Genomic DNA, 14,653 nt, shown 5'->3' with positions numbered 1-14,653 from the left:
AACTAATTTTAAGTTTCAATCAGTTAGAACCACAAAAATGGGTCTAAGTTCCAATAAATATGACAGAAAAGAAATAGCTTCCGAAAAGCAATATATTTTCTGCATTTCTGGGAGATCTGCATTAAAAATAAAATTGAACGTTTCAAAGTCTGCTCCAATGCCTGCAAGATAAGACTGACGATGTTTTCAGAGCCTTTCTCAGACAAATCATAGCTTATTTTAGATACCCAAAGACCTCAATTAGATCCAACAAATGTCAACCTTGTTTAATGGAACTAAACATGAACAAAGTTAGAGATCGCACGTTTCGAAGTTTTTAGTGGGTTTCTAAACTTGCTATTAAAAATAGAATATTTAAACAAAAATACAATTGTCTTTTGGCAACAATTTCAGTTTTTATTGATTTTTATTCTAATTAAAATCAGTGGTGACACACGTTTCTCCAAATGCAAAATTTGTGACAGACCATTCCAAAATTTCACTAAATTTATACGCGAAAGGCCTTGGACAGAAGTAAAAAAGAATAGTTGCCAACAAAAATGTTCAGATCTCTAAATCTATCTTTGGATAATACGGAAAACTACTCCAAGTGAAGGCAGTGATAAGCAAAAACGGTTAACTGTGTTAATTTTTATCCTTAATCAATTTCACTTGAAAGAATAATGTATGGACGAAAAGCTTACGATCAATTTTTCAAAAATACCTCAGTTATTTGAAGTCAAATATCACATCTTCCTTCATATGGAACATATTATTTCGGATAACAAAACTTAACCGCTTTGAAACCTTACTCCAGCAATGATATTAAACTGCAGCGGATAAACAATTAAAGATAGCATTCACTAAATTTTCTACATAATTTATTTTCTTCAAAATAATTTAAGGTCGTATTTCTCCTAGTTGTTTCTCGTGGTTGCTCTCAAGCAACTGACGAGCGGTTGGTTTCGTCAGTAGCTGACTACGGTTTGAGGAGGCTTGCTTTAGATTAATTGAATGGGCCTGGGGTGATGGACGCAGGGGAGGGGGAACTCACGGGGGTGAAGTGGGGAGGTCAAACTCTAAGAACCCCCTTCACGCCATAAATTTATGTCTCCAAAACGGTTTCGGCAAATCGACTACATAGAGTCTAGTAACTCGAAAGTCTCTAAGATAACTAGAAACCCTCCGGGATGACCTGATTATTCCGTTTTTGAGAACCCAAAAATTTCTAACTTGTTCAATTTCAGGTGACGTTTCACGCGATCGCTATCTTGCTTCAGGTATCTTGCCCGTGTTCAAAGAAAACACTGATTTGATATTTGAATGTTTAAAAAGTGAGCTAGGATGAGATTGCGATTGGCTTAATCGCTATCTTATATATCTTTTAAATGGCTTTTAATTTCTTGCCTTAACTACAAACAAACTGCTATCAATCAACTCTCAATAAACTTTTAAAAAACGACGGGAAAGATGTGGGATCAAATCTGAATTGTGTATCTGATATTTAGTTTTTCCTTACTCAATTTACAACAATTTGTCATTTAAAAACTGGACAAACACAACTTATCAATATATCAATAACTGAAAGCTGGAGAAAACATAATAACACAACCTCTTTTATAGATTCAGTTAGCCTCCAATTTATATTTCAATTAAAAAATAAAGCAAATTATGCGAAACCAATAAAATTATGATAAGAAAATGAGGGCAATCTTAAAGTCCTTGAAAGTTGCCTTGAATTTGAAATGAGTGTTAATTGGAGGAAGATGAATGTTTTAACTGACCTGAATGCGCTCAATCATTTTATTGGCCTCTTTTTCCTGGTTCTCCAGCTGGGTCATGATAGAGTTATCCCCCTGGTGGTCTAACACCATCTCCTTCTCCAGCAAGTGGAATTCCATGTCCTCAAACAACTGCAGCTCGTATTCCAATTGGTCAGCTTCGAACTTGTACTTGAGAAGCAATTCCTCGTGCTGGCTCTCGGGACACGAGTCCAGTTGTCGGTTTGTAATATCGTGCTGCTTTTTTAACAGTTCAATTTTCTCACGTTGCTTGGCTATTTTGTTCTCCTCCTGAAATTAATTATTGCAACGCTCTTTGAGTTCACTATACAACACTTGCTGTCTTTTAGCTCCAACCATCAATTTCTTTTTGTTCATCATACCTGTCAATTTTTCCATGGTCACCGGGTTTTCAATGGATACAAAGCAAGAACATGCAAACTGCCATCCCGCCTCTCACCCATAACCCAATTTCAATTAAAATGACCTTGAGCACTGAACAACACGTTCACGAGGCGAAAATGGTAGAAATATTGATGAACGAAATTTCTTCACAATGCCCAAAAGGATATTTTATTTATAATCACTGCTAGAAACCATCACGAGGTCGCTTTTCGACTTAGAATTATAATCAGGCGGAATTTAGAATGCACCCACCCCTTCCCGTACCAATAGATATTTAAAAGCCTTTCTGCTTTATAAAGAATACAGGGTCTATCCATATTTGCTGTTGAGCCATAAAAAATTTCAGCAATACAAAAATGCATTTATTTGCTCACAACAAGCTAATCTAAACATATTTTTTTAATCTATCGGAGAGGGCAACGGGGGAAGATATATTTCTATACAGAGTGGGGAAGGGGAGGGGAGATGGCGAAGTGCCGAGGGGGAGAAGGAGGGAGAGCGAGATGGGGAGGTAGTGTATCCGAGTGATGGGGGGAGGTTGAGCGGGTTTTATGGCAATTTGAAATCTGCATGGAAAATCACAACTTTTGCGATTCGAAACAATCTAAATTTGACTGTAACATGGAAATGTTGAAACACTCTTAAGCACACATTGATTTCGGCAAACCTTGATCAAAGAAAAACTCACTAGCTTTGAACAGTAGCTGCTTGATGTTTAAACGTGTAACTTTTCCTACAAACTCAGAAGCGGAACAAACAAAACGCATGCAAGAAAGAATGAATAAAACATGAACAAAATATAAAAGATAGGGGTGCTTCCTGGAGATGAGGAAACAACTCAAATAAATCGTCATCACTGCAAATCAAATTCACCACCTGCAGATTAGAGCCTCACTTCAGAATAAACACTATCCACACAACTGAAAGCTCAAATAGCCAAAAACACTACAGCCCATATTTACCCTAGTTAGTTCCCACTTACCCTATTAAGTTATGCTTATAGTTGCCAGTATTAAAAAATTTTTATTGACCATTTGATGGTTGGACACCAGGTTCAAAAAAGTTCCAGCTCTCTCATGATGAATAGATCGAGTCTTGCAATGATCTTGCTTAAAACACGCACTTGCAAGTTTTAAAGTGTCCAAAATCTTCAGTGCCAGAAGTTGAAGTGACATAGGTTTCTATATACATAGAAGAAGTTAATATGATGAACTCCCCGCATTTTTGAACTCGCAGGCTGCTTGTTTTAAGTGAGGTCCGGTAACTCTGCAGAAGTCACTTCGAAATTCTGGGTTATCTGCTCGAACCGCTACGAGGTTCTCGACAAACGCTAGAAGTTCTCAGTGACTTGCAGCAGTCACTTAACATACATTTTACATTATTGTGATCTTCACGTAGATAATTCAACTGTTTCGACATTGTGAGCTTTCGGTGTTGTGGTTTGTTTGCTGAGTGGGTTGTGGACTTACAATTGCGAGTCTCTGTTGCATTTCCGGGCTCCGCGCCATAGGCCGCTTTTGAAAGCACAATTTAGACATGTAATTCACACCACCACAAGGGTTCAACACAATTCACCCTCTCCCATATCTTACAAGAATAGGTCACTTTTTCAAACAACCCCACCAACTGAACAAATAAAGGTTCTCCGCCATTGAATTTTGCTCAAGAAGTAACACGGCTTATAAATTAAATTTAGCAAAGAGCGAGGTTGTTACAAAAAATGGTAAATCGAAAATTTTCGGGTACGAGATGAAAAAGCTGTCATTTTTGTTTTCCTTTCTAACTGACCCAAAAAAGAAAACCCCCACTTTAAACACGTAAATATTTAATGGCCAACTGGCGTGAATAATTAACGCTCACACACAATGCTAAAATAAATAGTGAATAATTTATCACGGGGTGAACAGATTAACAGCGCCGTACAAGGCTGCAAAATTGGACCGAAAAGAGGGTGCTAGGATAGCGGGTTTAGCTGACATCGAAAAATTGAAAAAAAATTAGCAGACAGCTTAATTCTGTTTGGTCGACAAATCTGATTAGTCAGCAATTGGTGTGCCATTTTTGGCTGTCGGCTAATCGCTCTGTCGGCCAATTGGGAGATGAAGGCAGAGGTATAGATAGGAGTTTAATTACAACTTACCATCATATGCGTGCTTTTCATGGCCTTTTCAATGATGCGTTTACGTCTCAATATGTGCTGCAGTAAATCCTTCTCCTTCTCAAAGCTCATCAGCTCAGCTCTCAACTGAGACTGAACCTTAGCTCTCTTTTCCTCCAACTGAAACAAACAATCATCAAACTAAACAGTAGGAAAAATCCTTAGAAAGCTGTAAATAGGGACGCTCATCAGTTTTATTCAAGCATTTTCGTGGCAATCAAAGGCGCAATTTTGGATATTGAGATTCAGTTTGCGCAAAAGCATTAAATTAAAGGTAATATTTCGGTTAACAAGCAGAAATTAAAGAATCGACCGGCAATCTCTGTGCTTTATGTTTCAGCGTAGCTGCAGAGAAATAGACGAGTAAATATAAAAAGAGGAACTGAAAGTGATCCTGTTTTGTTTTAATATACAAAATGATCAATCGAATTTAGCACATGAAACGCACCAGATGGAAGTCCTTTCGCAGGACTGTCAGCTACAAAACACATTTGATCGTCAAGATCTTGCAAACCTATTTAAAATTTGCTGGAATCTCGCAAGATACGATTCCCGAAAGTAACGGCTGCTCTTCTATCAAAGAACATAGCCGGCAGATTGCCGGAATAGCTGCGAAAGAATAGACCTGCGTACCATATAATAGAGATAGAAACAGATACAGATCTAAATTGAAAAAAAATCGACACCGCTCAAAAAACTAGGCTAAAAACATTCAGCGATAAATTAGTAAAGCTTGTTAAAATCCATTTCACAGAAGCCTCTTATTAGGGGCCTTTACTGTACATAGGAGTTGCTTTGACCTTAAACAAATTCAAATTAAACTTAAGTTTTAAAGTGCAAAAGTCATTTTATTGAGTGAGGTAAGTCACGTATGATCAAAATCTAATCACGCAAAATAACCTTTCGCTAAAGCGAGTGAGAAATGACGTCACGCGCGCAAATGCCGTTAGTGAGAGGAAGAAGTCATTCAGAAAATTTGACTTTTTCAGCTTTGCTGTGTGAGCAAATGTAAAACGAAAAAAGAGCGTCAGACGACGAAACAAAAAACATAGCCGGAAGAATTCCGGAAGCGACTCGAAGCACCAAAACTTCACAAAAAGCTGAAGCCATTGCCTTTTGTATTAAACCATTAACTCATTACCTCCGCGGGTCTGATCTAAAAATCGGTGAAATTTAAACGACTGTCACCAAGAGAAAGAAAATGCAGCAAAATTTTATTATTAAAAACGTTTGGTAACGTTAAAAAAGTCTTAAAATTTTTAGGATGGTCAAAAAACTGATAACCTGACAAAGCTGACAGGGCCATCAATTGCCCTCAGCTAATTAATGATTCTAATCTCAAAAAGATCGCGAAAGCAAACGGCAGATAAAAACTTTTCAAAAAAGACAGGAAAGTCAAAATTATTCAAAAAAGAGTGCTCAAACTTAAGAATCAGAGAACCACTACAATTAGATTTCTAATCACGGCAATTAAGACAAAAATAATACATGATTCTTCCTTGTTGTATATATGCTAGACAACATGATTTCATACTAATTCAAAAAATAAATTAATTATAGAAAAACAAAAGCAACAGAATAATATTCAAAGGCAAACAATCGTCTAAAAACAATACAAGCCGGGAAGAAAATTGCAATGAATAGTAATGAGTCGAAATGTTGGAAAAGACTTTCTAGCAAACTCCCAGTACTGCCTTATTTTGAATTAAATCAATTGCAAACCGAAGAAACCAAGATCTAAGAAAAAGCTGAATTCATTCAATTTTTTAACAACTGAAAAAATTAATATAACGAATACAAAAGTAGGTGCCAGGACAAAACTATAATGATACAAACAAGAATGTGAAGAATATAGACACAATGTTAGGAACACCGTAACAAAAAGACCAATTCTTGATTTTTGAAAGTTAAAAATCAAATTTAAAAAAATCAAAAAAAAAACGAGTACTTTTCACTGATCAGCATTCGAGACATAGAAAAGACAACGAGTCATTCGAGACAAAGATCCAACTTGCTGAACAGAATAAAACAAGAAAATTCAGAATTCAGACATACGAAACAATGAAACATTTTGCAAAAAGTGGTCAAAAATATTTAGGACCGCATTTATGAAAAAAATTTACCTGTTTTTTCAAAAACATAACAACAAAAAATGATTGAATTTTTATTGAAACGAAATTAAAGTCCCTCATGTTCCCCAAAATACTATTTCTAGAAATTAAAAGCAAAATACAAACAAAAAACTGAAAAAAATTGGCAAAAAACTACGAAAATCGGACTAGCAAATGTACAATTTTATGAAACAAAATTACATCGAGGTAGAAAGAGGCATTGGGTATATGAATTATCAAAGGGAAGTTGCCATAGTAACTGATTTTTGACAAAAAACAGCTAAAACATCCAAAAATGAATAAATTAATAGAAAAAAAGCCAAAAATTAACTAAAAAATCAAGAAATATGTGCCAATTTCGCATTTGAAACGCAATTTCAGGCTATGCAAAATACTGTGCTATCAATTTCCGTGGTTTACATTTCAACATAGCATCGCTTAAAAATTATTTCTACAAAAAACCAAATTACAAGCAAAAAAACTAGGCCACTTAGAAGAAAAAACGGCTAAAAACGGTTATCTATATGTGCCATTCAGTCAAAAACTACTTTTCAATGTCAAAAAGTCATTCACTAAACGCAACGCATGATCAAAAAACTTCTCTCGCTCAGAAAAAATTAGTTCACACTGCAATTTTACTCGCTTTCGCTTTTAGGTCAAAAGATTGTCTGAACGAATAGTACTTCCGGTAAAAAAAAAACATAGCCGGAAGAATTCCGGAAGCAACTCGAAGCGTAAAAACTTGACAAAAACCTAATTGCAGCTGAAACCATTACCTTTTTTTAATAAACCATAAACTCATTACCCCCCCCCCCCCCCCCCGGTCTGATCTAAAAATTGGTGAAATTTAAACCACTGTCACCAAGAGAAACAAAATGCCGCAAAAATATTTATTATTGAAAACGTTTGGTAAGGATAAGTGCAAAATAATTAGGATAGTCAAAAAACTGATAGTCTCAAAAAGCTGACAGGGCTATCAACTGCCCTAAATAGTTCATGATTCTAATCTCAAAAAGATCGCTAAAGCAAACGGCAGATAATAATAACTTAGAAACTAAATTAAATTTTTCAAAAAATAATGCTCAAAGTTAGGAATCAGAAAACTACTACAGTTAGATTTCTCATCACTGCAATTAAGACAAAAACAACATATACCTTTTTCTTCTTGTATATATGCTAGACAACATCATTTCAAACTAATTCAAAAATTAAAATAATCATAGAAAAGCAACCGAGTAATATTTAAAGGCAAAAAAATGTTTAAGAACAATACCAAGCTCGGAAAAAATACTATAAAAAATAAAGGTAGCAATTCTGGAAAAGGCTTTCTAGTAAAAACTTAGTACTGCCTTATGTTGAATGCAATCAATTGCAACCCAAAGAAATGACTAAAATCTAAGAAAAAGCCTAAATCATTCAATTTGTTAATAACTGAAAAAAAAATAAAACCAGTATCAATGTAGGTGCCAGGACAGAGCTAGAATGATACAAGCTAGAATGTGAAAAAAATGGACACAATGTAAGGAACACCGTAACAAAGACTAATTCTTGATTTTTAAAAATCAAAGTTAAAAAAACAAGAAAAACTAACACCATTTCATATTTCATTATTCGAGACAAAGAAAATACAGCGATACATCCGAGACCAAAAATATATCCTCCTGAACAGATCACAAAAAAAGAAAAAGCAGAAATCAAACATACGAAACATAGAAACATTTTGAAAAAAATAGGTTAAAAAATTTTTAGGACTGCATTTATAAAAAAAACTTAACTAATTTTCAAAAATTCAACGCTAAAAAATTATCGACGTTGTTATTGAAACGAAATTAAAGCCCCTCATGTTACACAAAAAGAATATTTCTAGTAATTAAAACCAAAATACAGACAAAAAACTGAGAAAAATAGGAAAAAAAACTACAAAAATCGGATTAGCATATGTACAATTTTAAAAAACAAAATTACATCGAGGTAAAAAGAGGCATCGAGTATATAAATTGTCAAGGGGAAGTTGTCATATTGACTGATTTTTGACAAAAAGACGGCTAAAAGATCCAAAAATGAAAATAATAGGAAAAAAGCCAAAAATTAGTTAAAAAATCAAGAAATTTATGCCAATTTTGAACTTGAAACGCGTTTTCAGGCTCTCCAAAACACTGCGCTATTAATTTCCAAGGTTTACATTTCAATATAGCATTGAATAAAAATCATTTCTACAAAAAACCAAATTACAAGCAAAAAAATGGGCCACTTAGACGAAAAAACGGCTAAAAACGGTTATCTATATGTGCCATTCAGTCAAAAACTACTTTTCAAAGTCAAAAAGTCATTCACTAAACGCAGCGCATGATCAAAAAACTTCTCTCGCTCAGAAAAAATTAGTTCACACGGCAATTTTTCTCACTTTCGCTTTTAGGTCAAAACAGCGTCTGAACGAATAGTACTTCCGGTAAAAAAAAAAACCTTAAGAAAACCAATACTCCTCTTCGAGTCGTAAAAACCAAGAGCACCGCAATATAGCTACGCTCAGCTTACAGCTTCGCAGCTATAAAAAGGAAAAATTGACACCGCACAGTTCGTTTAAACGGTTTCAAATCTGTCCAAATATTACGTCTTTGCAGTTAAATTTTGTTAACTGTATTATCCACTATACTGTCGATTTCCGTTGCATCACTTGATACTCAATAAGTGCAGATAACCAATTTTCAGCTTTGCTGTTCAACAAAATTGTTTGAATCAAAAAAACAAAAGTTCAAATTGAAAAAAAAAATCAAATTTTGCTTGTGTTTGGTTAATAACTCATCTTATAACTCGAATTTAGGAAATCTGCTCCCAAAAAACTATTAAGGATGACTTTGAGTAACGCTGAACCAAATTTCGAGTTCCTATCAAACTTGTATAAAGGAGTAATTTCAAAGCAACTCAGATATTATAAAACTGACTCAATTTAAAAAGCGAATTCTGCTTCTCAATTGGCTTCAGCAACAATTCACATCGAAAGTACGCTATACTTCATTAAAACCAGAAAGAGAACCTGACTTCATTTTTGGATTTTTGTTAATAACTCGAGCAAAAAAGCAAATCAGGGAAATATTGAACCAAAAAGTGACAGCCCTACGTGACTATGGTTGTGCAAAGTTTCAAGTCTATCTTCAAAAAACGAGAAACAGTTTTAGGCCGATTATTTTTGAACAAAAATCTGAATATTCGGTTTTGAAATCCAATTCAAGATCACAAAAATTTTCAATGACACCAATGTTGAAACTAGGATTCATTAAAATCAGTACGATTAGTTGACTTTATGCTTTGCACAAAGTTTTTCTTTCTCGGGAAATTTGATCCTCAGAATGAAAGATTGAGAATATCAAGCTCAATTAATGTTCGGACCCACTTGTGGGGGAGGAACTATATACTCAAATGAGTTTTTTTTGTTCAGTCAATTTTGGCCGATCGATATATTCATCGTAGAGAAATGTGAGTGGTATCATTAAAAAGCTGTTCCAGCGTAGAATTCAAAATTAAAAAGATTGTTTTGAATTTCGGTTTTTTTTTCGAGGAGTTATCGAGGATTGAAGTTTTGCGTGAACACGGGATATTTGGCCTGAATTTGTTCACTTTTAGTGTAATATACATTTCATGCCACAAAATGGACCAATTGTGTGTTACTAATAGACTGAAGGTGATAAAAAGAATAGTTCTGGTCTCATAGGGAAGTACGCTATAAAAAAAAATCGAATTCTGTTTGAGAGCTCTTTTTTTGAAAATATTTTCAGTTTCTTTTAGTTTTTTTAAGTCACCTAGGGACTAGTCACTTTTCATATCGAAGTTCCCATAACAACAAACCTCACTTACAGTCAAATGAAAACCAATGAACAAAAAAATTCGTTTTCAAGGAATTGCTCATGTTTTTTTTGTCTTCCAAACTGAGTTTTCGTAAATTTAAATAAAAATTTGATTTCCTTTTTGAGTATTTACTAATTTTTTGGAGTCCTATGGCATAAAATCATTAACTAAATGTGTAATATGTTCCGTAATGAGCATTAAAGGAACATATCTAGTGCTTTGAGTGCACAGCTATTGGCTGTTAAGGCTTTAAAAATAATTTTTCGATAACTTTTTTTGAACATTAACCACTCATAAATTTATTTCGTGAACTGTGAGTCAGTCTCAGTAATGACAGTACCCTCAATCTTCCTAAAGCAACCAATATTTACCTGGTTAGCAGTTTTATTTACTAACTATTGGATATATGACTTCAATGACTCAAGATCTCAATTTTTTAAAAAATTTTGTGGTTATTTTTGTATTATTGGTTACTTTTGAACTCATATCACATTATCCAAATTTTGATAACTCCCATTGGCTGAGAAAATACGTTAAGTGGATCACTCATAAAGTTTGCAGAGAATGGTTTAAATGGCTCCGACTTTTTCTTCTCGCACTTTTCTACTTAATTTTTGGTTGTTGCCTGTTTTTGTTGTTGTTTTCATAGTCATAAGACCAATTGTGGTGTCTTATTGATTACCTAAGAATTAAAAACGTCATTTTATTCAAATTGGGTTATACTTTCGCGTACTTATTGACTACGGTTGAAAACTAGTGACTTTAATGGCTGTTAAGACTTTGAAAATAAATTTTCAAAAAATTTTTTTGAACTCTAAACAATCTAAAACTTTTTTTCGTGAGCTGTTAGTCAGTCTCAGTAGTGACAGGGGGCCCTTTTTTCTACTGCAACCAAAATTAACTTGGTTAGAGGTTTTATCTTCCAACTATTGGTTCTATGACATCAATGACAAGATTTCAAAAATTTTTTTTTTTAATTTTTTGGATATTTTCGTATTATTGGTAACTTTTGAACTCTTATCACAATATCCAAACATTGATAGAGCCCATGGGCTTAAGAAAGACTTTCAGTTGCTCACAGATGAAGTTTTCAGAGAAAAACTTTTGCTTTAAATGGCTCCCACACTTTCTTCTCGCATTTTCCTACTGAATTTTTGGTTTTTGCCTGTTTTTGTTGTTGTTTTCATAGTCATAAGACTTATTGTGATGCTTTATTGATTAACTATGCATGACCAAATTTCTTTTTTCCCATGAGGTCATATCGGAGTGTATTTATTGACTTCCGTTGAAAGCTATTGAATTTAATAGCTGTTAAGTCCTTAAAATTAATTTTTCGAAAATTTTTAAAAATCATTAACCAATCTTAAACTTTTTTCGTGAACTGCTGGTCAGTCTCAGTATTGAGAGGACCCCTTTCTTCTACTGCGTTCAAAATAAATCTGGTTCTCGGCTTTATCTTGTACCTAATAGTTTTAAGACTTCAATGCCACGGGTTTTCATAGTTTTTTAATTTTTGGATACTTTTTCTTATTTTTGGTTCCTTTTGAAACCTTATATTATCATAATACTGAGAGTTCCCATTGTTTTAGGAAGAAGTTCAATGGGTCATAGATAAAGTTTTCCGAGTAGAGCCTATGATTTAATTTGCTTCGACACTTTCTTCAGGCACTTTTCTACTGAATTTTTTGTTTTTGCCTGTATTTGTTGTTGTTTTCATAGTTAATGACGTCTTCTAATGGTTTATTGATGAAATATGAATGGCAAAAAATCCTTTTCGTCTCATCAATTTGGCGTATTTACTGGCTTCAGTTGAAAGCTATTGATTTTCATGGCGATGATAATACGAGTTTTTATAAAATTTCGTGGTTCTAATGTATTTGTTCATATTTGATACTTTTTTGAAGTTATATTCTTAAAAAAGAAGTATCCTATTGTTGTTGAAAAAATTATTTGAAACTAGGAAAGTTTTTATTGAAAGTTCGCTTTTTAATATCTTCGACACTTCTCGCTGAATTTTTTTTTTGAATTTGCTGTTTTTTCCTGTTTTTTTTTTGTTCTTTATGTAGCCGCAAAATTGATGACCGGTCGCATATGCTTGTAAATGAAGATTGAATGAATGTTGTTACTCGAAGCACTCAATTTATAGCGAACAGTCTTAAAGTTTATGATATACAATTTCGACTTTTTTTTCAACCTTTTCAGTTTTTGTTGTTCTTTTCGTCGTAACTTATTTTCATCATTAAGAGGTCCCATCCAATTTCTTGTTTTTCAAAAAATTACATGTCTACTTTTTTGAATTGTCACTGACGTATTGTTTGTTGCGCAATATGCTTTTTATTAAACGTTGTTTGAGTGGTCAATTTTGTGTTTCTTTTTCTCTTCTTTCAACACAATCGCGTGATAATAGATCCCAGCGGTTTTCAAATGTGGCACAGGTAAAGTTAGTTAATATATCCGTATGAATCCTTTCGCTGAAATACTAGAAATAACAATTGAAATAAAAGTACATAATATTCAGATATTAGCTATTGATTTTAATGGTATCAATAAATTGTGTTTTGGCAAATCGTTTGTAATTTTTTTAGTTGTTCTGCATCTTTAGTACGTTTTATGGCTTAGTCCAACCAAAGACAAGGCCTCTTGGATTTGTAATAACTATTTAAAAAGTTTTCAAGGTTTATTTAGTTAAAAGCTAATGCTTTTTAAGACTTTCGAAACTTCTTGGTTTAAAAAATATTGATTAATTTTTGAATTTCGCCTCATTATTCGTTCTCTTTGTCGACTTGTTAGCTAGTCCCATTAATAAAATTTTCCATCTGCTGTACAATTAAGAAAAAGTAAATTTGTGTTGTTAAGATTTTGTCTGACCGCATTTTGACGTTGTTATTAGGTGCTTTTAAATTTAGTTATTGAGTTTTTGCCGTGAAATGTATGTTTTTGCTTATTTTGTTGTTTGTTTTTTTTCTCGTAGTCTTTTTTAAAGGCAGATCTTGTTGCGCTGTAATGAGGCATGGCATTATGTAATTTAATTAGTGGTTAGATTGTGTAACGATTGTTTTCAACTCAAATATCTATTTTTTTTTATCGTCATTTGGTTGAAAATTAAGTAAAGAATGTTGATAAGCCCGGGTCGGAACATCATGTGCGAACGCACATTAGCGAGCCTCCTTGTCTTTTCATATGTCTAACTTAAACGGTACATAACTAATATGTCCCGGAAAGACAAGAAATAGCAACAAGTAATTCAGTAATGTCAGCTAATTAAGACAAAGTTAACGAGTTTCAACTGATTTTTGGTAATTTTTCAAGCTCTATTTCTACTGCTTTACTTGTCAATACTGAACTGTTGAGTGAATAGAGCCAAATAATTTGTCAGAATCTCTAAGTACAATGAATTCGGCGTTCGGGATGCTTTTTACGGTGCGCCGTGCTCTCTGAATTGATATCAATATCGCAAAATTCACTGAAACTGGCATACCAAATACGGAATCTCGTACTCCATTTGAGCTCAATTCGTTTTAATAACATATTTGATTTCATAATTTAAAAACATGTGACAATGACAATCTGTTAATCGTGACAAAACTTGGGTTTGAGTTCCAGTTTCCCTTCAAATATGATAATCATCTACTAATCATAGTTACTAAATATAAACGTTAACAAAATTGAACAAATTAACTTGTCTTCGATACGATTCAGCATTTAAATTTGCCCGTCTTGCTATTCTGACTTTACTTTGATATGGCCTTGAGTTGATTTGCTTATTTTTGAAGCTCATCCTTAACGCCGAAGAAAATTATTATAAATATCAGCCTATGTATAGCAAAAATTTTCTTTGATAAAAATCAAAAGCATTTTTGCAGATTTTTCAAAATGGTAGAATAGTTTACCATAATTCGTTGGACAATGTCTGAATCGTGTCGACTATATAGAGTGCAACTGTTTGAGTAAAAAATGGTCTGAAAAACACTCTAAAAATCGAATTTTTTAGAGAATTGGATTCATATGCTGCTTGGTTTTCTTCAGTTCTTTTGCACCTAATATCAAAAATAAAATTCGCTCAATTTAACTGTACTCCGTTTAACTTCTTCAAGACGTTGAAATAAAAGTTTTTAAGTAAGTATTTCAGTAATGGCTTTGCAGGAGCAAAGGAAAATCAATATTTTATGAATAGTGACACTACCAGAGCAGTAAATACTCAAAGTAAAACTCAAATTACTCGCATATTTTGCAATGAACAGTAATGAGGGCAAACAGTAATGAGCACTATAACGGATTATTTTGGCTTGTTTCTTTTTAATAGAAAAACAAACACCGCAAAAACAAACATTTAGATTTTTAATTTAGCAAAAGTTGAAGAGGCAGAAAATACGTAC

The 14,653-nt window shown here is 33.5% G+C and overlaps 1 protein-coding gene across 1 annotated transcript in view; it reads right to left on the bottom strand.

Moving 5' to 3' along the window:
- The window catches only part of LOC142340361 (uncharacterized), a 72,098-nt gene that overhangs the window by 14,168 nt on the left and 43,277 nt on the right, over positions 1-14,653 (bottom strand). Inside the window, exons 5-7 of the mRNA XM_075390935.1 lie at positions 4,306-4,443; positions 3,635-3,679; positions 1,764-2,051 (exon numbers count right to left, since the gene is read on the bottom strand). Coding sequence (XP_075247050.1) covers positions 1,764-2,051; positions 3,635-3,679; positions 4,306-4,443 — 471 coding nt within the window. The remainder of the gene's footprint in view (positions 1-1,763; positions 2,052-3,634; positions 3,680-4,305; positions 4,444-14,653) is intronic.

Source organism: Convolutriloba macropyga, chromosome 5 (genome assembly GCF_964194025.1).
Source record: "Convolutriloba macropyga chromosome 5, txConMacr16.3, whole genome shotgun sequence".
Taxonomy (NCBI): Eukaryota; Metazoa; Xenacoelomorpha; order Acoela; family Convolutidae; genus Convolutriloba; species Convolutriloba macropyga.
Note: the sequence above shows the minus strand (reverse complement) of the source record. Positions and strands in the feature narration are given on the sequence as shown.